This window comes from Dama dama, chromosome 15 (genome assembly GCF_033118175.1).
Source record: "Dama dama isolate Ldn47 chromosome 15, ASM3311817v1, whole genome shotgun sequence".
Lineage (NCBI taxonomy): Eukaryota > Metazoa > Chordata > Mammalia > Artiodactyla > Cervidae > Dama > Dama dama.
The window spans coordinates 96546591-96571370 of record NC_083695.1 but is presented as its reverse complement, the minus strand read 5'-3'; the positions used below and the strand labels follow the sequence as shown (position 1 = coordinate 96571370).

The 24780-nt window shown below is 55.1% G+C and overlaps 1 protein-coding gene across 1 annotated transcript in view; it reads left to right on the top strand.

The window, feature by feature from the left end:
- CFAP46 (cilia and flagella associated protein 46) overlaps positions 1–24780 on the top strand; it is a 99333-nt gene that overhangs the window by 49641 nt on the left and 24912 nt on the right. The window contains exons 26-39 of the mRNA XM_061162951.1: positions 2342–2480; positions 3155–3338; positions 6106–6295; positions 6960–7159; positions 8404–8583; positions 9180–9329; positions 12438–12586; positions 13414–13512; positions 15450–15582; positions 16186–16332; positions 17734–17934; positions 18017–18123; positions 19208–19384; positions 20066–20201. Coding sequence (XP_061018934.1) covers positions 2342–2480; positions 3155–3338; positions 6106–6295; positions 6960–7159; positions 8404–8583; positions 9180–9329; positions 12438–12586; positions 13414–13512; positions 15450–15582; positions 16186–16332; positions 17734–17934; positions 18017–18123; positions 19208–19384; positions 20066–20201 — 2192 coding nt within the window. The remainder of the gene's footprint in view (positions 1–2341; positions 2481–3154; positions 3339–6105; positions 6296–6959; positions 7160–8403; positions 8584–9179; positions 9330–12437; positions 12587–13413; positions 13513–15449; positions 15583–16185; positions 16333–17733; positions 17935–18016; positions 18124–19207; positions 19385–20065; positions 20202–24780) is intronic.

Below are 24780 nucleotides of genomic sequence, written 5' to 3'. Positions count from 1 at the left end.
AGGAGCTGGGCTGCGGGGGAACCTGCACCGCCCCGCACACCCGCGCCCCGGCAACACTTTGCTCCAAGTGCTGAAATGTACATCAGATGGCTACAGTGTTAGCGGCTGTAAAAATTCAAATTATAGAGAAAATGAGAAACTAGAATTGAGCAGAGCAGTGTTTTGAGGAAAGATTACTTCCTAAAGTTTAAAGTGGTCAAAAAGGCATACTTACAGATACATGAAAATTTTAATGATGAGAGAATAGTGAGAAATGCAGGAAATTAAAAAGTGAACACTGGAAAGGTATTTGCGTCCAGTTTGGCAGCTAAATGGTACATTTCTGTGATGCCTGAGTAGTTGCACTAGTCAGCTTAGGCAATGCCGAGCTCATAACAAATAGCCTTGACTGTGAGGAGCCTTCTCGGCCCAGGCATGTGGTTCCACGTTGGGCTGGCTGAGGTGTGGGGAGAACCCTCACGATTCCTGAGTGTCAGACATTGACCAGGTCATCTGGTCATGGGCCTAAATCCACCTGCTCCTGTGAATTCCGTCCCAGCACTGACGGGAGTGCTGGGAGGGGGGCGGGGGAAGGGGAGCACAGGAGCCCTCGGGGCCTGGGGGGTGGGAGTTGCTGCTGTCCTCTTAGCCGGCAGGCTGATGACATGCTGGCAGGATCCTGGGCATGTCCTCCCCTTTGCTATAGTGATTCGAACACAGGAAAGAGAGCTACATGGTCACTGATGTAAAACAGGACAGCCTGAGCATCTGGGACCAGCTGTGGGGACTCTGCTTCAATGGACAGTGGGGCTGAGGCCACTTTATTGCTTTATTGACTACACCAAAGCCTTTGACTGTGTGGATCACAACAAACTGTGGATGATTCTTAAAGAGATGGGAATACCAGGCCACCTGACCTGCCTCCTGAGAGATCTGTGTGCAGGTCAAGAAGCATAAATTAGAACCGGACATGGAATAACAGACTGGTACAAAATTAGGAAAGGAGTACATCAAGGTTATATATTGTCATCCTGCTTATTTAACTTATATGCAGAGTACATCATGAGAAACGCTGGACTGGATGAAGCACAAGCTGGAATCAAGATTGCCGGGAGAAATATCAATAACCTCAGATATGCAGATGACACCACCCTCATGGCAGAAAACAAAGAACTAAAAAGCCTCTTGATGAAAGTGAAAGAGGAAAGTGAAAAAGTTGACTTAAAAGCTCAACATTCAGAAAACTAAGATCATGGCATCCGGTCCCATCACTTCATGGCAAATAGATGGGGAAACAGTGGAAACAGTGACAGACTTCATTTTTTTGGGCTCCAAAATCACTAAAGATGGTGACTGCAGTCGTGAAATTAAAAGATGCTTGCTCTTTGGAAGAAAAGCTATGACCAACCTAGACAGCATATTAAAAAGCAGAGAGATTACTTTGCTGACAAAGGTTTGTATAGTCAAAGCTATGATTTTTCCAGTAGTCATGTGTGGATGTGAGAGTTGGACTAGAAAGAAAGCTGAGCACCGAAGAATTGGTGCTTTTGAACTGTGGTGTTGGAGAAGACTCTTGAGAGTCCCTTGGACTGCAAGGAGATGGAATCAGTCCATCCTGAAGGAGATCAGTCCTGGGTGTTCATTGGAAGGACTGATGCTGAAGCTGAAACTCCAATACTTTGGCCACCTCATGAGAAGAGTTGACTCATGTGAAAAGACCCTGATGCTGGGAGGGATTGGGGGCAGGAGGAGAAGGGGACGACAGAGGATGAGATGGCTGGATGGCATCACTGACTCGATGGGCATGAGTTTGAGTAAACTCCGGGAGTTGGTGATGGACAGGGAGGCCTGGCGTGCTGCGGTTCATGGGGTTGCAGAGTCGGACACGACTGAGCAACTGAACTGAGTCGACTGACTGACTGAACTGACTGACTGACTGACTGACGGGCTGAGACCCAGGCGGCACTGTGCTGCGTGGAGTGAGCGGTGCCCAGGATCTGGGTTCCGGCCTCCACCCCAGGCCTGCAGGGCCGAGGAGGCCTGGGGAGGCAGGGCGCAGCAGGGCACTTGGCGGAGGAGAGGAGGTGGGGGAGGGGGGCAGGGGGCGCCGTGAGGACCCCTGAGCCATCACCCCCAAAAGGACTGAGGCATTCCCCCGAGGCTGACCCCGCGGGGCAGCCCTGCGCGTCTGAGGTTCTGAGGCAGGTGGCCTTGGCGGCTGTGTCCCCAGTGCTTCCTGGGGCTCCTGGTCCCGCAGGCTCCTGGGTGGGGGCCACCTCAAGCTGCTGGAACCCCAGTCCCAGGACCCTCACCCGGTGCCCTGGTGTTCCCAGGCCCCCCTGAGCCCCCTCTCCCACCGCAGGGACCGAGGACGACCTAACGCTGCGGGCCGCGCTCTACGGGCTGCTCTTCCACAGCCATGCCGACCAGGAAGACTGGGAGGGCGGCCTCAAGGTGCTGGATGAGGCCATGCAGGTGCTGCCACGGACGGCGCACCGCCTGTGAGTGCCCAGCTCCCAGGGAGGCCCCCGTGCAGCACCCCCTGCAGCCCTCCCCAGGGTGCCCCCCCAACCCCCCAGGGTGCCTCCCCCCAGCCCCCCAGGGTCCCCCCCCAGCCCCCAGGGTGCCCCCTCTGCAGCCCCCCAGGGATCCCCCCCTGCAGCCCCCAGGATGCCTCCCCCCCAGCCCCCAGGGATCCCCCCCCGCAGTCCCCAGGGAGACCCCCTCACAGCCCTCCCCAGGGTGCCCCCCAGCCCCCCAGGGTGCCCCCCTGCAGCCCCCAGGGTGCCCCCTCTGCAGCCCCCCAGGGAGCCCCCCACCCTGCAGCAGTCCCCAGGGTGCCTCCCCTGTAGACCCCATTGCAGCCCTCCCCAGGGTGCCCCCCACAGCCCCCCAGGGTGTCTCCCCCCCCCAGAGCCCTCACTCTCCCCTTTCCTCTGGTGATTTTATTTCCCTCCTAAGAACTCAGCACAAGAAGAGAAGGGATTTAACACCCAACACACACAAATGACAAATTAACAAGACACAACACGCCATCTCCAATATAGTCAACTTTTGTTTTGTTTTCTCTTTGTGAGTGGGAACATGGACAAGTACGTCCGTTTGGGTGCATTCTGTATGCTTGTGGCTTTTACTGTTCAGTTCAGGCATTAATTTCTCTCTGACGTCTCTTCAGCCTGATCTTCAAACACATGGTCATCGTGAAGGCCAAGCTCGGCCAGAGCTTCCTGATGGAGATCCAGAAGTTCCGGGACCAGAGCGAGGAGTACCTGGCCCGCATGTGGCAGCGCCTGGCCCTCAACTCCAAGAGCGTGCACGGCGAGCTGACCTGCTACCACAACGCCATCCAGGCCCTGCAGGTTGGCGGGGTGCAGCTGGGGGCCCGCACTGGGGTGGGGAGGCGCCCAGTGCCTTGGGAGGAGAGTGGGGCAGGGGGCAGAGCGGGCCTGAGACGCTGTCCGCCTGCCCGAGGGACGTGGCCCCTGCAAGGCTGTGGGGCGGGGGGGGGCGGCCAGTGGGTCAGAGAGGACACAGGACTCTGCAGGGTTTGGGGTCCTTGGGGACAGCCCGCACCCCCCAGAAGTCAAGACACAGGTTCCTCTCGGTGCACTTGGGAGATCTGGGGAAAGGCAGGCACCTTGATCTGAGCACTCTCGGGTTGGGGTGTCCCCCGGGAAACGGTCCAAGCACAGGCTCCTGTGGTCAAGTAGAGGCCTGGCTCCCCAACAAGTGGCCATGGGCACCCCTGCACCTCACTCCTGAGGCCAGGCCAGGGGTCTCGAGGCCAGGTTGGGGGGTGCCGCTGGCCGAGCTTTTGGTAAATTCACAGGGCTGTGCAGCCTCCGTCACAGTCCGTTTCAGAACACTTCGGCACCCCCAACCCCAGGTCGGTTGGCTGCCTGTCCCTCCCTGCCTCCCTGCCAGCCCCAGGGAGCTGGGGTCACGAGGATGGGAGCAGGCAGGCAGGTCCTCTGGATCCTCTGGATCCGGCCACCCTCCCGGGGCCTTGTCTTTGAGAAATGTCAGATCCTTTACAGATTTTTTAATTCGGTTGTCTGTCCACTTATTCAGTTCAGTTCAGTTCAGTTCAGTCGCTCAGTAATGTCCAACTCTTTGCCACCCCATGAACCGCAGCACGCCAGGCCTCCCTGTCCATCACCAACTCCCGGAGTTTACCCAAACTCATGTCCATTGAGTTGGTGATGCCATCCAACCATCTCATCCTCTGTCGTCCCTTTCTCCTCCTGCCCTCAATCTTTCCCAACATCAGGGTCTTTTCAAATGAGTCAGCTCTTTGCATCAGGTGGCCAAAACATTGGAGTTTCAGCTTCAACTTCAGTCGTTCCAATGAACACCCAGTACTGATTTCCTTTAGGATGGACTGATTGGATCTCCTTGCAATCCAAGGGACTCTCAAGAGTCTTCTCCAACACCACAGTTCAAAAGCACCAATTCTTCAGGGCTCAACTTTCTTTATAGTCCAGCTCTCACATCCATACATGACTACTGGAAGAACATAGACCTTTGTTGGCAAAGTAATGTCTCTGCTTTTTAATATGCTGTCTAGGTTGGACATAACTTTCCTTCCAAGGAGTAAACGTCTTTTAATTTCATGGCTGCAATCACCATCTGCAGTGATTTTGGAGCCCCCCAAAATAAAGTCTTTCACTGTTTCCACTGTTTCCCCATCTATTTGCCACAAAGTGATGGGACCAGATGCCATGACCTTAGTTTTCTGAATGCTGAGTTTAAGCCAACTTTCTCACTCTCCTCTTTCACTTTCATCAAGAGTCTCTGTAGTTCTTTGTTTTCTGCCATAGAGTGGTGTCATCTGCATATCTGAGGTTAATTGATATTTCTCCCGGCAATCTTGATTCCAGCTTGTGCTTCATCCAGCCCAGCGTTTACTTATTATTGGGTTGTAGATATTTTTTGTGTGTTTTGGATACAAGCCCCTCGTCAGATACATGATTTGTAAGTATTTTTTGTCATTCCGTAGGTTGTCTTTTCAGCTACTTTCTCATTTTCTTAATGATGTCATTTATAGCACAAAAGTTTATAATATTGATGAAGTCCAGTTAGTCTATTTTTCATGCTGCTGGAGCTTGTGCCTTTAGCTTTGTATCTGAGAAACCACCGTTCAGCGCCATGAAGATGTCTGCATTTCCTTCCAAGGGTGTCGTGGTTGTCAGGGTTGTCAGGTTTAAGTCCTCGCTGCGTCTGGAGTCCGGCCTTGTGTCTGGTGTGACGTGAGGGCCTGCTGTCTTCCTGGGTCTGTGGTTCCCAGTCTGCCCAGCCCCACTGTTGAAACGATGACCGTGCTCTCTTCCACGCCACTTGTCCCCGTCACCTGCCTTGCACAGCTCCTGTCAAAGCTACCAGTGGCCACAAACGCCACGGCCATTCTGCGGCCCCATCTGAGCCCTTCTCTGCACTGATGCTCACCTGTCACCTGGCTTCCAGGCCCCCCACCTCCAGGCGTCTGCCCACATGCTAATGAAGGGGAGGACCTGCTCAGGGCGTGGCGTCCAGCCCCCCGCCCCCGGGCAGCTCTCCCCCCTGCCCCGTGGTGGTGTCAGGCCGTGTCTTAGGCTGGTCCATCCTGCCCTTGCGTCCCCCCACCCGGCCGCCTGCCCTGCCCTCAGACTCCTGCCCCTCCGGCTGTTCGTCGTCCTAGGTGCAGGGTGTGGGGCCCAGTCTGAGGCCCAGCAGGTGGGGGCGGGCGGGCTCCTCGGGGCGGGACGGGGGTGGGGGGCAGCGGCTGCCATCCTGCCGCGGTGGGTGATCACCAGTGTCGGGTCTGTGCGGCCAGGCCGTGGGCGCAGCACCTCCCCTGCCCTCCTCGCCCCGCGGGCCACGTGCTGGAGGAGCCCCAGGGCTGAGGTCGGAGCGCCTGCAGGGAGCCCCTGAGGCCGCCGTTGCCCCGGGGGCGGGCGGGCCGTGGGGCATCCTCGGGGCGCGGAGGCCGGGACACTCGCCAGGCTTCGGCCCTGCTGCCCGTCGCCCGTGGTGGTCTGGCCGAGCCTGGTGGGCGCCCTCTGCCCTCGCGGCGCCCTGCGGGGTCCGCGTGGCTGCCGCGTCCGCGTGGCTGCCGCGTGCTCCAGCCTTTTGTGTTGCATCCCGAAGAAGCCGGATAGCGAGTGGCAGAAGGTGGACTCCATCATGGAGTTCAGCGAGTGGCTGTACCACAAGCAGTTCCCTCTGGAGGACGTGGCCTTCCACCTCAAGTGGGCAATCGACATCCTGCTGCGGATGCAGCCGGGGCGGCGCGACCGCGAGCCAGCCGGCGCGGGGGCCGCGGACGCGGGGGACGCAGGTGAGGGGCGCCTCTGGCTGGGGGCGGGCCACCCACCGCTGGGGGCTCCGCGGTCACCCCGTCCCCCTGCGGGGCACGCTCCCTGTGGGCTTGGCGAGGTTAGGTGCCCGTGCAGCCGGCAGGCCCGCCCAGCACCCTGAGGGAGGCGGCGGCTGACGCGGTGAGCTGAGCTCGCTTAGGGGAGGCCGGGGCGGGGCGCGTGGCCGCTCAGCAGCTGCCCTGGGTGCCCCCAGGGGGCCAGCAGAGGGCCCCAGGGCCGCTGGCCGGCGTTCCCAGCCCCGAGGCGGCCAATTCCTGGGGCTGCAGAGTTCAGGGTCGGAGAGGGCCACCTCCTGTCTGCACAAGCTAGAGGCGCAAGGGCTTGTCCGCTTGGTGTCCAGGCCCTTCTGGATGTGTCCACACACCCAGCTCAGACCAGCTAGGGGTAACCATGGTGGGCGGGGGGCTCCAAGTAGACCCCAGAGCTCAGAACCCTACCCCAGCCTGGGATGTGGCCAGTGTCCCTGCAGGCGGGCCAGGGGAGCCCTGGGAGGCCTGTCCCTGAGGCCGACCTTGAGCCCTGGGAGCGGGGCGCTGTCCCCTCGGGAAGAGAAGCAGCCCCAGGCTGGGGGCTGGCGGGCCCTGGGCTGGTCAGCGGGGACACCAGCAGGGGCCTGTCTTCCAGATGAGCAGGCGTCCAGTCTGGGGGCCCTAGAGGGCCCGGGGGGCGCAGGGCCCCCCTCCCTGCAGGAGCTGCAGAGCGTGCGGCAGCTGGAGACGCTGGCCCGTGCCTACACCCTGCTGGCCCTGGTGGTGACCCCGTGCTACGCTGGCCACCAGGACTACTGCCTCATGGCCTACGCCTTCCTGCACCGCATCTGGCAGGTGAGGCTGCCTGCCATGCTGCCGCGGGTCCCGGTCTCTCCTGGGACCACGTCCGCCCCTCCTCCCCAGCGCCTCCCACCCCTGGCTCTGGAGACTCGAGGGGGCTTCCTCCTTTGCAAGACTCAGGCCAGTGCCTTTGCGCAACCACCCTCAAAGCCTCTCTTCCCACCGCACTGCCTCTGGGCTTCCAGAGCCTTCTGTGCGCCCCTTCACATAGCTGCCTTCCTACCACCTGTCTAGAGGGCCCCCAGGGCAGCGCCTGGTGGCCTCGTCTTCTCAGGAACCTCCCTGGGCTGTGCTCCCCAGCAGGACAGCGTTGGCAGGACAGGCCTCTCTTCTTGGGGCGAGTTCGCCCCCCTCCCCCACCCAGCAGGGCCATCGGCGTTTGGCAGCAGGAAGGACAAGGAAGGCCATCCTTGTCTGCTAGACTCCCCAGGCCCCCCTACCCCACCATGCAGTTGCAGTTCTTTTAGGAGAACCATTAAAAGTCACTTGAGTGTGTTCTCCATTAAAGACATTAATTCATTTTACGGAACTGACAAACCCTTCTTTAAGATCAGCCATGCATCTCTCCAGAGTCCTGGAGGAAGTGCCCTGAGTGCTCACAGCCTGGCCACTCCCAGCCTTAGGGTCCTCAACCGGCCCTCAGATCTGCATGGGGGGAGGGAAACCCACTTCTGTCATTGTTGTTCAGTCATGTCAGACTCTTTGCTACCCCATAGCCTGTCCTTCACCATCTCCTAGAGCTTGCTCAAACTCAGTCCATCCAGTCGATGATGCCATCTAACCATCTCATCCTGTGTCACCCCCTTCTCGTGCCTTCAGTCATTCCCAGCTTCAGAGTCTTTTCCAAGGAGTCAGTTCTTTGCATCAGGTGGCCAAAGTGTTGAAGCTTCAGCTTCAGCATCAGTCCTTCCAATGAACACCCAGGACTGATCTTTAGGATGGACTGATTGAATCTCCTTGTTGTCCCAGGGACTCTCAAGAGTCTTCTCAAACACCACAGGTCAAAAGCATCAATTCTTCGGTGCTCAGCTTTCTTTATGGTCCAACTCTCACATCCATACATGACTACTGGAAAAATCATAGTTTTGAGTAGACGGATCTTTGTCAGCAAAGTAATGTCTCTGCTTTGTAATATGCTGTCTGTGTTGGTCATAGCTTTTCTTCCAAGGAGCAAGCGGCTTTTAATTTCACTGCTGCAGTCAGACATTAACATTGCAAATTTGGATTTCTTTTCACAGGTTTCTTTCTCAACAGCGGGAAAATCCACTTCAGAAAGTAGAATTTCAGCAACAGCAAGCTCACACTTGTTGTTGCCTAAAAAAGAGAAAGAGAAAAGCAGAGACAGAGACAAGGACAAGATCAGAGACAAGGAGAAGGACAAGGACAAGGACAAGGACAAGGGGAGGGACCCGAAGCAGGTGACCGTACCCTCTGGTAGACAGGCTGCACCCCAGCCGCCCCTGAAGATCCTTGTGCCAGACGCTGGGCCGCGAAGGGCGAGGAACGTCCTGGCCCCTCTGCCCGCTTTCCTCCTCTGGGATGTGAGGCGGCCTCAGTGCCTCTGCCCCAGGTGTCAGGAGGCTGACATGGGGAGAGTCTGGCTTCTTCCTGGTGACCAGCTGCTTTCCCGGAGCCCTGGCTATGCGGGGCAGAGCAGCACTTTCTCTGCATCCCATGGGGGCCTGTGCATGTCACTTTGTCAGCTGGAGGGACTGCCCCCACCCTGGCCATCCCACTGGACTGACCCCTCGGGAGACACCCCGCCTCCTTCCTGCAGCCCTGCTGAGCTGGGACGTGTTGGGGGGGGGGGCACGTCCAGGGCACAAGCTCCGAGTGGCTGTGGGAAGTGATGTCAGCTATCATCTGTGGCTCAGGTATCTCCACGGAGCCCCGCCACACCCATCCCCAGAGGTGCTGCCTGCCAGGGGCGAACGACCTCTATTCCCACAGGGCCCCCTGGGTGTCTACCTCCAGATCTACCTCCCAAAGCAGAGCCTGGCTTCTTGCTTTGCAGTTCCAGAGTCCTGCTCCTGGCAAATGCCTTGAAGACTTGCCCTCAAGCCTAGAAGAGTGGGCTTCCTATGCCTGCCCCGAAGAACTCATATCTGTATTCAAACAGGATCAGAGTGACTTTACCATCAACCCGTCAACTATCCAGAAGCCGGTGGGTGGACCCAACGCCTCTCCTGCAGGCCTGCGTCCCATGTCCCACCTGCTGGGCTTTCTAGTGTGAAGTGGGTCCAGAGAGTGGCCAGGCCCCTGGCCCTCCCCAGGTCCCTCCGTAGGCACCTGTGCGGCGTGTTCCCCGCGCCGACCACACCCCCGCGCGGACCACACCCCTGCGCCTGCGGTCCCGCTGGGCGCGCTCCCCCCCCCCCCCACCCCGGGGCGTCAGGTGCTGCTGAGTGCTCCGGCGGGAGGGTCTTCCCCACAGCTCCAGAGGCACGGGTTCAAAACTTGGGCTGCCGTCTAGGGGTCTGTGGTCCATACCCCGCCCCGGCGCCCGGGAGGGTCCTCCCTACCTCCCCCAGCAGCTGGGCTCCCAGGCGTGTGCCGCGTGGCTCCCGTGTCTGCCTCTGTGCTCATGAGGCTTCTCCTCTGTGTCCGTCTCATCTCCTAGATGATTTTGGTAATTTATCCGCAGATTCTTTTGATTTTATGTGTGTATGCAAAATATGCATTTTATCTGCAAACCTCTTCCCTAATTTGGGATTGTTACACTGTTTCCTCGCCTCACCTGACTCGCCAGGTTGCCTCCAGCTCAACACCACAGGTGGCGAGGCCTCCCGGTCTTGGCAAGACTCCGTATGACCGATGCTCGTTGGGGGTTCATAGACATTCTTCACTGGTTAAGCGAGTTCCTTTATTTCTGTTTGCTAAGAGTTTTAAGCTTGAACAGCTATGAAAGTGAAAGTCGCTCAGTCATGTCTGACTCTTTGTGACCCCATGGTCTATACAGTCATGGAATTCTCCAGGCCAGAATACTGCAGTGGGTAGCCTTTCCCTCCTCCAGGGGATCTTCCCAACCCAGGGATCGAACCCAGGTCTCCTGCACTGCAGGTGGATTCTTCACCAGCTGAGCCACAAGGGAAACCCCATAAACAGCTATAGATTCTTATCAGATATTTTTCTCCATTTATTCAAATTATAATTTTTTCTCTTTCATTCCTTCAACTTGGTTGACATGTATTATCATTTCATTTATCATCAGGTTCAACAGGCTAATGTTTTATTTGGGGTGTTTGCCTCTCTGTTGATGAGAAAAGTTGGTGTTCAGGTTTCCTTTCACACTACATGCTTGTCAGGATGGGATGAGAAGTTACACTGACTCCAAGCTGTTTTCTGCTCCCAAAGCTTCTGACCCCCACATGTGGATTTCCACACAACAGCGAGTTCTCAGCGCCCCTGTGGACACCAGCCAGGGGACCACCCCACTGAGCTCGGCTCTGACACTTAACTGCTGGGTCAGTGTGGGCCCCAGGGATCAGGGCTCCCTCGAGGCCTGCTCCAGCAGACACCCGTCATGAGCGTCGTGTCCCCAGGCCACCGCACATCTGTCCAGTGTGGCCACCAGTCGGGGTCCCAGGCTCCTCCCCAGGTTTGATATTTGCTATGACGGCCCCCAGACTCGGGGAAACTTAGCAGATACGCTGGTCTGTTATAAAGGATATTGTAACGGATACAGACAAACAGCCAGAAGAGGAGGTCTGCGGGGCAGGTCTGGAGGGTCCCAAACACGGGAGTGTCTGTCCCCGAGGAGCTGGGGGCCACTAGGCCCCTCCCTCCTGGCAGGTGGACGTGCTCACCAGCCCAGAAGCTCTCCATGCCCCCTCCCGTAGGGGGTTCACGTAGGTTCCAGGACAGGGCATGACTGGTCCTCTCGTGGCCGTTGGTCCCTAACTTGACCTCCAGCCCCTCCCCTCCCCAAGTATCGGGGGACGGGCTGAGGGTCTCACTGTCCTGCCATGTGGTTGGTCCCTCTGGCCGCCGACCTGCCTCCTGAAGGTCTGCAGGAGCGGCCGAGTCCCCTCGTGGGTTTGAACTCAGGTGGGGTGAGAGGGTTCTAGGTGCTCAGTGCTGGAACCAGGAGCAGGACCAGACGCGCGTGTCGTGTTTTCTCACAGCATCACACTCACCTTTCAGTCAATTCCAAAATGTTCCTTTTTCAAGCTCTTCTTGAGAAGAATTTGTATAAAATTAGCTATTGTTTCTTCCTTAAACGTTTGGAAGAATTCCCTGGTGAAGAGTTCTGGGCCTAGATCTATTTGGGAAGATATTAAATTATGGATCCACTTTATTTAATAGTTACAGAACCCTTTACATTTTTAAATTTTTTTTTTGTAGTAATTTTGGTGGGTTGTATTTTTCTAGGATGTTTCCAGTTAATATAAAATATAAGATATACTGGTATAATGTTGTTTTTAATATCCTGTTGTTATCTTTTTAGTGTCTGTAGAACCTATAAATATTTCTGTCTCCCTCCACCCCCTTTCTTGAGCGGCCTCATCAGGAATTATCAGTTAGTCCGTCAAAAAGCCACGTGCTTTCCAGGCCAGTCAGATACCACTGGGCTTGAACGTGACAGGGCTGTTTTACTTCATTTCCCTTAAGGCTCAGACACAGACTTCTGGGACCTGATGGGAGCTTTTAGCCTTCGGTGGGCCCTCAGCTCCACCCGACAGGGAAGTCAGAGGCACGAGCAGGCTCTCCACTGCCTCGGCCTCAGCCAACACCCAGGTCACGGCCCCAGTGCGCTGAGTTCACACATCTGAACTCCCCTCTTCTTGCGCTAAATGACTAAAAAATTAGTCATTTTTTCCGAGTTGTTCAGTCCTCAGTGCTTTAAGCAGATTTTTTAAATTGTTCATCCATATTTTCCAGTTTTCCACTAATGAATAATTGCTTTATCAAACCTAGTCCAGCATTATAAGAAGTATTAGTGCATCTCTGCCTGTATTTAATTTTAAAGCAGTTGGTGGGTACATAAAGAAAACAAAGACTCTCTAATTTGAACGAAAGCAGGTAGATTATTCTCGTGAGGAGCTTTAGCTGTGTTTGTGCTAAAAAGTCTAGGAAGTTGCACGTGACAAGGTGAAAGCTGTTGATGAAGCAGAGGATGCAGAGAGCAAGTCACTGGTCCCCTCGGCAGACGGGAATCCGCACCGCGTGTGGCTCCGGGGGTGGGGGGACAGAGCTCCCGGGGAGGGCCCTGGGGGCCAGGACCTCATCCTCGGCGCCCTTGACCTCGCGTGTTTGCTGTGTTTTGACGCAGACGTACAGTCTGTACTACCTGGACCGCTTGGTGGAGGCCCTGCAGGAGATGTTCCTTCATGAGCTCGCAGTCCCGGTCCTGCAGCTGGGGGCGCTCGTCGCGGCCTCCGTGGTTGAAAGCGAGAGTCTGGCGAGCCTCTACCACCTCCGGTGGGTGCGCCTGCGCCGCAGGGCGGCTGGCGCGCTTCTGTGGCTAAAGCGAAGACTTGCCCAAAGCAATATGGAGACAGATCAGACCTTAAAACATTAATTCCGTGGCTGACTATTTATATAAATAATAAAGTCGCTAAGATTTGTAAAGCCAAGTACGTCAAAATACTTAAACATAAAAATATTCTTAATTTTTTAATTTCTACTTGGTTTTTAAGAGAGTATCATTGTTTCAAGGAGATACACGCTGACGCAGAATAAGCAGAGTAAAGGGGCATTGTGTCCTCAACCTACTCAAATAGTCAGGAAAAAAATTACATATATATAAAAATTTTATATATTTACCCACACATAATTTTTTATTCTGTCCTGAGCTATATATAAAATTTATATATGAAGCAATTTATATGTATATTAGTATAATTTTTGTACTATTGTATATGTAGATAGAGAACCTGGACAATGAAGGATGTTCAATAATTCTTCGTAGTGTTTGTGTAACTTATCTGGAAGCTTTCAAATCATTTCAAAATAAGAGTGTTTTGCACAAAAGTCAGAGCAGAGCTCGTCGGCTTGCAGTTGTGATGGGGTCAGAGCCGCACCGTGCCTCGTCGCCGCCTCTGGAGGTGACCCTGAGACCCCGAGACTGTAAATGTGTTGAGGAATCTGATGACGGCGTCTGCTGTCTCCCCTGGTGACTTGGCTTGGCTTTAGAGATCATTGAAAAGAGCCACAGAGTATCTGTTCCTTTTCCGTTTGCCCATCTGTGCCCCGCCTCCCGAGCCCAGGGCAGCCTGACTCAGGGCTGACGCTCCTCTCGCCCCCAGACTTGCCCTGGCTTGTTCTGACTTGAGGTTGAGGGAGGCGGCCACGTACCACGAGGAGATGGTGGGGCAGGCCTACATCTGCGACGTGGAGCAGGCCAGGTGAGCCGCTGTGGCTGGCGCGGACCCCCTTCCCCCTGTGGCAGGGCCCCCTGCTCTCACCCCCCCCCCCGTGTGAGCCCCCCACTGTGGTGTGGACCCCTCCCCCACTGCGGCGGGGCCCCCTGCTCTCACCCCCCCCCCTGTGTGAGCCCCCCACTGTGGTGTGGACCCCCTTCCCCCTGCGGCAGGGCCCCCTGCTCTGACACCCCCGGTGTGAGCCCCCCACTGTGGTGTGGACCCCTCCCCGACTGCGGCGGGGCCCCCTGCTCTGACACCCCCCCCGTGTGAGCCCCCCACTGTGGTGTGGACCCCTCCCCCCCTGCGGCAGGGCCCCCTGCTCTCACACCCCCGGTGTGTGCCCCCCACTGTGGTGTGGACCCCCTTCCCCCTGCGGCAGGGCCCCCTGCTCTCACACCCCCGGTGTGAGCCCCCCACTGTGGTGTGGACCCCTCCCCCACTGCGGCAGGGCCCCCTGCTCTGACACCCCCGGTGTGTGCCCCCCACTGTGGTGTGGACCCCCGTCCCCCTGCGGCGGGGCCCCCTGCTCTCACACCCCCGGTGTGTGCCCCCCACTGTGGTGTGGACCCCCGTCCCCCTGCGGCAGGGCCCCCTGCTCTGACACCCCCCCCCCCGTGTGTGCCCCCCACTGTGGTGTGGACCCCCTTCCCCCTGTGGCAGGGCCCCCTGCTCTCACACCCCACCCCCGTGTGAGGCCCCCACTGTGGTGTGGACCCCCTTCCCCCACTGCGGCGGGGCCCCCTGCTGTGACGCCCCCCCCCCCGTGTGTGCCCCCGACTGCGGCGGGGCCCCCTGCTGTGATGCCCCTCCCGGCCCCCATGTGGCACAGACCCCCTGCTGTGATGCCCCTCCCGGCCCCCATGTGGCACAGACCCCCTGCTGTGATGCCCCTCCCGGGCCCCCATGTGGCACAGACCCCCTGCTGTGATGCCCCTCCGGGCCCCATGTGGCACAGACCCCCTGCTGTGATGCCCCTCCCGGCCCCCATGTGGCACAGACCCCCTGCTGTGATGCCCCTCCCGGGCCCCATGTGGCACAGACCCCCTGCTGTGATGCCCCTCCCGGCCCCCATGTGGCACAGACCCCCTGCTGTGATGCCCCTCCTGGCCCCCATGTGGCACAGACCCCCTGCTGTGATGCCCCTCCCGGCCCCCATGTGGCACAGACCCCCTGCTGTGATGCCCCTCCCGGGCCCCCATGTGGCACAGACCCCCTGCTGTGATGCCCCTCCGGGCCCCATGTGGCACAGCACCCCTGCTGTGATGCCCCTCCGGGCCCCATGTGGCACAGACCCCCTGCTGTGATGCCCCTCCCGGCCCCCATGTGGCACAGACCCCCTGCTGTGATGCCCCTCCCGGCCCCCATGTGGCACAGACCCCCTGCTGTGATGCCCCTCCGGGTCCCCCATGTGGCACAGACCCCCTGCTGTGATGCCCCTCCGGGCCCCATGTGGCACAGCACCCCTGCTGTGATGCCCCTCCGGGCCCCATGTGGCACAGACCCCCTGCTGTGATGCCCCTCCCGGCCCCCATGTGGCACAGACCCCCTGCTGTGATGCCCCTCCGCGCCCCCATGTGGCACAGACCCCCTGCTGTGATGCCCCTCCCGGCCCCCATGTGGCACAGACCCCCTGCTGTGATGCCCCTCCGGGCCCCCATGTGGCACAGAACCCCTGCTGTAGCGCTGACCCCCCTGCCCTCTGCCTGGGCTCGATGCCGGCCCTGCTCTCAGCTGCATCTCCTCGGGAAAACTGGGAGTCATCTGTGCTGCTAAACCAGGGGAATTTTTTAAAAAGCCTTGTAAACACGAGTGGATGTTGTGGCTTTTATTTTGTATTTTTTTGATTACTGTTGAACATTTTCAGGTGCTCTGGCCGTTCTGTTTCTTTCTTGGCATAATGCTCATTTTACTCATATTAGCTGCAGAAAAGAAATTGCCTTGAAAAAGGAGAAAAATAAGGAACCTCTATTAGAAGAAAGTCTGCCAGCACTGAATGAGCTCCCCGCTTCGGCCCCGCAGGCAGAGATGAAGCCCCTCATAGCAAAGGATAAGGTAGCCTTGCTCTGCAGAAGCTGCTTAACTCCTGGCCCAGTGGGGGCGACGACAGGCCCAGCTCCAGCCACTCCGCTTGGACCTGTCCTAGCGGCCAAGGCCTCCTGATCCTTGAGCCGGCTCCTGGGAAATCCAGAGACTGATGGGGTGTGTCCCTGCCCCTCCGGCCCTCAGGGAAGGCGAGACTGCAGGGTTTGAACTGTGGTTCAGAGAGGACAGGCTGGGGGTGGCCGGTGGGGGGCGGGAGCTCCCACACCAACGGGAAGGGGAAGGGCGATCCCTCGCAGCGGGCGCAGAGCAGCTGGGAGGCCTGAGTGCCCCCGCCTTCCCCGCGCGCAGTGGGCCTGCCTCTAGCGCTTGCCTGTGAGGGAAATGACCGTCCCATGTGTGGTCCAAGGCCGCCTGTCACCGTGGCAGTTCCGCCCCCTGCACCCAGCGCTGCTCCGTGGCCTGGCCGTGAGCAGGGACGGGCATCCTGGGAGGACAGCCTGGCCACGGGCCCTGGAGCAGGGACTGGGCTCGGGCGTGCGGGGCCGGGGGCAGCCGTGCCAACGGCGCCCGTCCTGCACCCACGCAGCCGCCATGGGCCTGTGCGTCTTACAGATCCTGAAGGTAAATGAAGAGACCGGCAGGGGCCTGGACGGAACATCCTTCCCACTGCTGTGGACCCTCAAGGCCGAAGTCCTGCTGAAGATGGAGCTGTACCAGCCTGCGCGGCTGCTGCTGTCAGAGGCCTACCTGGCCTTCCAGGTGAGGCCACACCTGCCCAACCCACTACACCTGTGGGGCCTGCTCCCCCAGAAGCAGCCCCACCCCCAGCCCCTGGCTAGGATGGCTGCTCTCTGGGAGGCAGGGACCTTCTGTGCTGAAGACTGTTCTAGAGCCTCCATCTGACTGTGGAGGTCTATCTGCTCCTCTAGCTTCATTACAGCCCGTTTGCTATAACTGCGGCGGGTCTGTGCTGCGTCCTCTCTTCCTCCTGGGCCGCGGAGACCACGTGTTTCTGAGCAGGCCCCTCATGGTGCGTGTGGACGATGGGGCCCTCGAGAGGCCGAGGGCTTCCGTTTGTTCTCAGAGGCAGATGGCGTCCCAGGGCCCCGACCTGCTCCAGAGCTCTGTTCTGCTTCTCCGTTTGGGCCCTGCAGGTGTCTGTGGCCACTCGGAGGTCTCCCCAGGGGCCTGGGTTTCCCTCCAGGCCCCCTTGGAAAGGCTCCCTCCAGTGTGGACACCCAGCCCTCGGCTCAGCCTCTCAGGCCCCTACCGTCTGCTGGCTTTCCTGAGGCGGCTCGGCTGCTCCCCCAGGAGGGACCTCCCGTGTCGGCTCCTGGACGCCTCGGCTCCTGCCTCCTCTCTCCAGCCTGACTGAGACCCTCTTCCTGGGCTCCGTCCCCACAAGGATGGTGCCCTGGGGAAGGCCCAGCACGGAGTGGAGCCAACCCATGTGTCCCTCCCTCCCTGGAGGGGGTTGCTGGGCTGCAGCATCAGCAGCTCCCAGGGCCCCCAGTGGGCGGCTCCATCTCCGGGCAACGTTCAGGATTGTTCCCTGGGAGGGGGCGGCAAGGTTGTAGAACTGTTCGAGTTGGCCGTTGCTTTGGAACAGAACCCTAGAGAGAAACATCGCTTGCTTTCTGTCTCAGGCAGGGGGACAGCGTGGCCGGGGGAGGGACTGAGACAGCCGTGTGACTGGTGGAGCGGAGTGGGCAGGACGGGCCTTGGGGGATGCGGGGGGACCCAGAGGGGGCGCAGGAGGTCAAGGAGGCAGGGCTGTGAGCCAGCACCCGCCGGCCCCGGGCACTGCGACCCCATCTCCCGGCCTGCGCCTGAGCGTCTGGGACCTTCCCGGTCAACCTCCCTCAGACCCATGAAAGGGTGGTCCACACTCTCCGAACCTCTGCCCAGCGGCCGCCCGGCCCTCCTGCTGCCGGGAGGGGCTTCCTAGACTCTGCGGAGCAGGTCTTCACACACACAGGCATTGAGCTCAGCGCTGGGTCCCTCGTGCTGCAGGCTCATCCCTGGACAGGCACCAGGACCTGGACTCCATCTCTGCCTCTCTATCTCTGCCTCGCGGTCTCTGTCTCTGTATGCGTCTCTCTCTGTCTCTCTCGCCCACTGCCCCACCCCATCCTCCGTCCACACGCACCTCCTTTGCAGGAGCTGGGCGATCCTCTCGCACAGTCCAGGTGCCTGCACTTGCTGGCCCAGCTCGCCAACAAGGAGAAGAAGCACGGGCAGGCTCGGCAGATGGTGGAGAAGGCCCAGCGCCTGGGAGGGAGCGAGGAGTTCTGGTACCAGTCCACCCTGACCCTGGCGGACTCGCTCCTGTCCGCAGAGGGCGAGAGGCGAGAGACCCTGGTGAGGGGCCGCTGCATGCGGGGCGGGGGGCCGGTGGGTGGGGGGTGGCAGGGCCATGGTGACTCCGCCAGGCCTGCCCCAGGTCTGCAAGCTGTTCCAGAAGCTCATAGACACCTTCAACGTGCTCAAGAAAGAGAGGCCAAACCGAATGCCCATGTTGGAATTCATGACCACAGACCTGGAAGCCAGGTAACATTCTGTGAGGAAGAACGTTGATCACCGTGAAAGTTGTGGTGTTCTTCTTTCTGCTATTAATTGTAAGTCATATTTCGAGCCTGTGAAGTTCAGAGACGTGCAGGACAGGGGCCTGTGTCCACAGCTGCCTCCCGCATCCCTTCCTTGGCAGCCAGCCTCTTTCCTGGGACCAGGCGGGCTGGTGGCTTGTTTGTCCCTGGACTCTCAGCTCCTCAGAGGTGGCTTGATACCCAGGAAGCCCCTAAGGCTGGAGAAGGTCCGGCCACTCCTCTCCCTGAAGTCAGTGTGGGCGCCCCAGGTGGTCAGCCTTCTCCCGGGGTCTGTCGGCCTGCCTGCCGCTCTCCCCTCCAGTTTTCGGGCTGAGCGTCTGGTCCACGATCACAGCATCAAGCTCTCTGCAGAAGCCTGAGGGGCGGGAGGCCACAGGACAGACTCCAGGCAGGAATGTATGCGCTCAGACGAGTAGTCTGTCCCTGAGCCGTCCTTCCAGTTGGTCACTGGGCTTCTGGAAAGCAGCCTCCCGTGGTCTCAGCTCCAGCTGCACGGGCCTCTTTCTAGGAACGCACAGAGCCGGCCCCAGGTCTGTCTGTTAAGTCAGACTTGCAGGTCCCGCCTTCAGAGAACAGCTTCTGCTCCATGACCAGAGCACCGCAGCTTTTGCCTGATTGGGGTTTTTTTTTACTGCCTTCCTCTCTGTTGAACTCCTCCTGTGCTGGGACAGGGCTCCTCATGGCTGTTCTGTCCCACCTCCGAGGGGGCCCCTTGGTCCTCCCCCAGCAAATGCTCCTGGACCCCCAGCTGCAGGTTTGACACGTGAACAGGCTTCATTTCCGCCTGGTTTTCCTCTCTTCTCCAGAGTTCTTTAAGAGAGGGATTTCGAATTTTCAGAGGGATGGAGAATGCCTGGGTGGGGAGATGTTAGTGTCTGACTCCGTGGCATTGTCACCAAGGGCGTGGCTTGTGGTGTCTCCAGTGCTGCCCCGAAGGTGCCCCTCCCGTAGCCCAGAGCGAGCTGGCTGTGGGCGGCGGCCGGCCCCCCAGTCGCAGCGTCGCCCCGCCCCCGCCCCCGCCCCCGCAGGTGTGTGAGCCTTCAGATCAAAGCCATCGAGGAGCAGCTGGACAGAGACCCCCAGGAGAACTTGTTTCTGACGCTGGAAATAGACCGCCGCTTGCTGGAGGTGGAGGAGAAGTTTGCCAGCATCGGCCACAAGGAGAAGTGCATGGACATTCAGCTGGAGCGGGCCCGCATAAAGAGGTGGGGACCCGCTGTGCTCCCTGCCCTGGGGAAGCGCACGGACGCAGCCCCCCGCCCAGCCCCGGGCACGCGAGCGTCGCTCCGCGTCTCACTCAGCCGTGGACACGCACACCTTTTCACACTCAGCCACACGCGTGTCGCCTCAGAGGCCAGGAGCTGCCCGCCCCCAGCAGAGCCGTCACCTCCCCTGGCCGCGCCCATCGTCTGCCCATCCCCCACAGCCTCCCGAGGGCCACCCCACGTGGGGGCCACGCAGGGGTTCAAAACACAGCAAGCAACCAAAGGCCGGGCTTACAAGTAGTCTCTATGAGGGAAAAGGCACGCGCCACCTGGGAGCCCGCGCAGCAGGCAGCTGTGGTCACCGAAGCCGCTGGGGTCTCGTAGGGCGTGGGCACACTCAGACACGGCCGGAAGTGAGGGGCCCGCGCAGCCCCCCGGCACCGCAGCGGCCGCAGCGCCTGCAAACGAGCTTCAGACCGTGCACGTGCGGTGCTCCAGGTCTCCACCTCTCTTCCAAATAGGTTGAGAGGATCTTTCCAGTAACACACCCAATTATAAGATGTAAAGTGCTAATGAAATATACATTGTAATTACATGAAAATTACATGCTACACATTTTTAGTACTGACAATGTAATGCTTTGACGGTTTTGTTCTAAATGTCACTCTTCTTCTGGTAAAGGTTGTCTGCCCAAAGTGAGAAATTTGAAGAGCAGAGAACTGCATGTTACTTGGAAGCATACGACCTGGCCCAGAGAGCCGTGGCTGGAGCGGTGGACCTGTTTCTCAGTGTCCAGAGCTTACTGTCCCTTCACGACGTAAGGATGTTATATGAATTTAACCTCAATTTTTAAAAATCCCAGAAAGCTATGGGAGAGATGCCCAAATATTTGGAAAGTAAATAGCATACACCAGAATAACTGTGGGCCAGAGAAAAAAATCAGAAGGGAAACTATTTTGAACTATAGTGTGTGTGTGTGTGTGTGTGTGTGTGTGTGTGTGGGGTGGTGGGGGGCACATATCAAAATGTGTAAGAGATCTCTAATGCAACACTTAGGGGAGCTTTTGTAGCACCAAATAGTTGTGTGAGAAGAGAAAAAAACCCTAAATCAGTTATTTCAACATGAAAGTAGAAAGAGCAAATCAAACTCAAAATAAGTAGAAAAGAAATTAAAGACCACAGTGCAAACCATTGAAATAGAAAACTGAAAAATGGAAAAGTCAGTAAAGCCAAATACTATTTCTTTAAAGAGATCAATAAATTGATAAACTTCTAGTCAGACTGATTAAAGAGAGAGAAAGAATATAAATTAACAATATCAGAAATAAGAGATGTGACATCACTATAGACTCTATATGTTGAAAAGATAATAAGGGAATTTCATGAACAACTTTATGGCATATGTTTGACAATGGAGATGAAATGGAAAATTCCTTGGAAGACACAAACGACCAAAGTTCAGTCAGAAAGAAATAGATAATGTGAATAGCCCTCAGTCTATTAAATAAATTGGATTTGTAGTTAAAAGTTTTTCCATGAAGAAAATGTCAGACCCATATGCATTTACTAGAGAATATCAGCAAGCATTTAAGGGAAAAAAACAATACCAATTCTGTACAGATTCTCTGGGAAAATTGAAAAGGAGGGAATACATCCCAACTCTTCTGTAAGGCTGGTGTCAGTGTGATACCAAAGCAAGATAAAGATATTAAGAAAAACCCTATTGACAGTTCTTCTTCATGATCATAGATGTAAAAATTCTAAACAAAATTTGGGAAATTAAGTCCAACAATGTGTAAAAAGGATAATATACCAGGTTGATCCCAGGATTTGTGTAACAGTCAAAAGTCAATTTGGTTCACCAGATATTTTTAAAAATTAAACATTATTGGACTTCCCTGGTGGTACAGTAGGTGAGAATCCACCCACCAGCGCAGGGGATGGGGTTTGACCCCTGGTCTAGGAAGATGCCGCCTGCCGTGGAGCAGCGAAACCCACGTGCATGGCTGCTGGCCTGTGTGCTGTGAAGTTTGCGCGCCCAGAGCCTCTGCAACAAGAGAAGCCCACGCACCACAACTAGAGAGTAACCCAACTCGCCACAACTAGAGAAGGCCTGTGTGCAGCAGCAAAAGACCCAGAGCGACCAGAAAGAAAAACAGGTATAAGAAAAAAGCACTCAACAAGATCCAACATCCGTTCCTGATAAAATAAAACAAAACCTCTTAGCAAACCATTCATAGAAGGGATCTTCCTCAGTCTGATTAAGGGCATCTGTGAAAAAAACTAGAGCTCACATGTTGAAAGACTGAATGCATTTTCCTTAAGATGAGGAATAAGATAGTGGTGTGTCCTCCACCACTTCAATCCAGAATGCTATTAGAGTTCTAGCCAATTCAATCAGGCAAGACAAAGAAACTAAAGCATCCAGGTTAGAAATGAACATGTAAAACTATCTTTGTTCACAGATGATGTGGTTGTCTGTGTAGAAAACCTTGTGCAATCTACAGAATAATACAGCTGCTAGTACTAAGGAGTGAGCTTAGTAAGGTTGCATGGTACATGAACAGTACACAGACACTAATTGTATATCCTATACACTAATAATGATCAATTGTATATTAAATATGACAGCACACATATGAAATTTGACCCAGAAAGTGAAAACTCATACCCTGAGAACCACAAAACATTGCTAGAAAAACTAAACAACACCTAAACAAATGGAAAGGTATATTAAGTTCATGGCTCAGGAGACATGATGTTATTAAGATGTCAATTCCCCCCTAAATTATCTACAATCCTGATCAAGATTCTGCAGAGTTTTTTTAAACAGAAATTGACAAAGTGATTTTTAAATCTATGGGGAATTTAAAAGGCCTAACATAGCCAACACAACTTTGAAAAAGAAGAACAAAGTTGGGGGCCTAACATTACCTGATTTTAAGACTTACTGTAAAGCTACGGGTGAATAATTTAACTCAGATGACCATAATATCTACTACTGTGGGCAAGAATCCCTTAGAAGAAATGGAGTAGCCCTCATAGTCAACAAAAGAGTCCGAAATGCAGTACTTGGATGCAATCTCAAAAACGACAGAATGATCTCTGTTCGTTTCCAAGGCAAACCATTCAACATCACAGTAATCCAAGTCTATGCCCCGACCAGTAATGCTGAAGAAGCTGAAGTTGAACGGTTCTATGAAGACTTACAAGACCTTATAGAACTAACACCAGAAAAAGATGTCCTTTTCATTATAGGGGACTGGAATGCAAAAGTCGGAAGTCAAGAAATATCTGGAGTAACAGGAAAATTTGGCCTTGGAGTACGGAATGAAGCAGGGCAAAGGCTAATAGAGTTTTGCCAAGAGAACTCACTGGTCATAGCAAACACCCTCTTCCAACAACACAAGAGAAGACTCTACACATGGACATCACCAGATGGTCAATACTGAAATCAGACTGATTCTATTCTTTGCAGCCAAAGATGGAGAACCTCTATATAGTCATCGAAAACAAGACCAGGAGCTGACTGTGGCTCAGATCATGAACTCCTTATTGCCAAATTCAGAGTTAAGTTGAAGAAAGTAGGGAAAACCACTAGACCATTCAGGTATGACCTAAATCAAACCCCTTAAGATTATACAGTGGAAATGACAAATAGACTCAAGGGATTAGATCTGATAAGAGTGCCTGAAGAAGTATGGACGGAGGAGGTTCATGACATTGTACAGGAGGCAGTGAACAAGACCATCCCCAAGAAAAAGAAATGCAAAAAGGCAAAACGGTTGTCTGAAGAGGCCTTACAAATAGTTGTAAAAAGAAGAGAAGCAAAAGGCAAAGGAGAAAAGGAAAGATATACCCATCTGAATGCAGAGTTCCAAAGAATCACAAAGAGAGATAAGAAAGCCGTCCTCAGTGATCAATGCAAAGAAATAGAGGAAAACAATAGAATGGGAAAGACTAGAGATCTCTTCAAGAAAATTAGAGATACCAAGAGAACAGTTCATGCCAAGATGGGCTTTATAAAGGACAGAAATGGTATGGACCTAACAGAAACAGAAGATATTAAGAAGAGGTGGCAAGAATACACAGAACAACAATATAAAAATGATCTTCATGACTCAGATTACCACAATGGTGTGATCACTCACGTAGAGCCAGACATCCTGGAATGCGAAGGCAAGTGGGCCTTAGGAAGCATCACTATGAACAAAGCTAGTGGAGGTGATGGAATTCCAGTTGAGCTGTTTCAAATCCTAAAAGATGATGCTGTGAAAGTGCTACACTCAGTATGCCAGCAAATTTGGAAAACTCAGCAGTGGCCACAGGACTGGAAAAGGTCAGTTTTCATTCCAATCCCAAAGAAAGGCAATGCCAGAGAATGCTCAGACTACCACACAATTGCACTCATCTCACATGCTAGTAAAGTAATGCTCAAAATTCTCCAAGCCAGGCTTCAACAATACATGAACCGTGAACTTCCAGATGTTCAAGCTGGATTTAGAAAAGGCAGAGGAACCAGAGATCAAATTGCCAACATCTGTTGGATCATTAAAAAAGCAAGAGAGTTCCAGAAAAAGATTTACTTCTGCTTTATTGACTACACCAAAGCCTTTGACCATGTGGATTACAACAAACTGTGGAAAATTCTTTAAGAGACGGGAATACCAGAACACCTGACCTGCCTCTTGAGAAATCTGTATGCAGGTCAGGAAGCAACATTTAGAACTGGACAAGGAACAACAGACTGGTTCCAAATAGGGAAAGGAGTACGTCAAGGCTGTATATTGTTACCCTGTTTATTTAACTTTTATTCAGAGTACATCATGAGAAACACTGGGCTGGATGAAGCACAAGCTAAAATCAAGAATCCCAGGAGGAATATCAATAACCTCACATATGCAGATGACACCACTCTATGGCAGAAAGTGAAGAAGAACTAAAGAGCCTCTTGATGAAAGTTAAAGATGAGAGTGAAAAAGTTGGCTTAAAACTCAACATTCAGAAAACTAAGATCATGGCATCTAGCCCCATCACTTCATGGCAAATAGATGGGGAAACAGTGGAAACAGTGACAGACTTTATTTTTTTGGGTTCCAAAATCACTGCAGATGGTGACTGCAGCCATGAAATTAAAAGACACTTGCTCCTTGGAAGAAAAGTTTTGACCAACCTAGATAGCATATTAAAAAGCAGAGACATTACTTTGCCAACAAAGGTCCGTCTAGTCAAAGCTATGGTTTTTCCAGTAGTCATGTATGGATGTGAGAGTTGGACTATAAAGAAAGCTGAGCACCGAAAAATTGATGCTTTTGAACTGTGGTGTTGGAGAAGACTCTTGAGAGTCCCTTGGACTGCAAGGAGATCCAACCAGCCCATCCTAAAGGAAACCAACT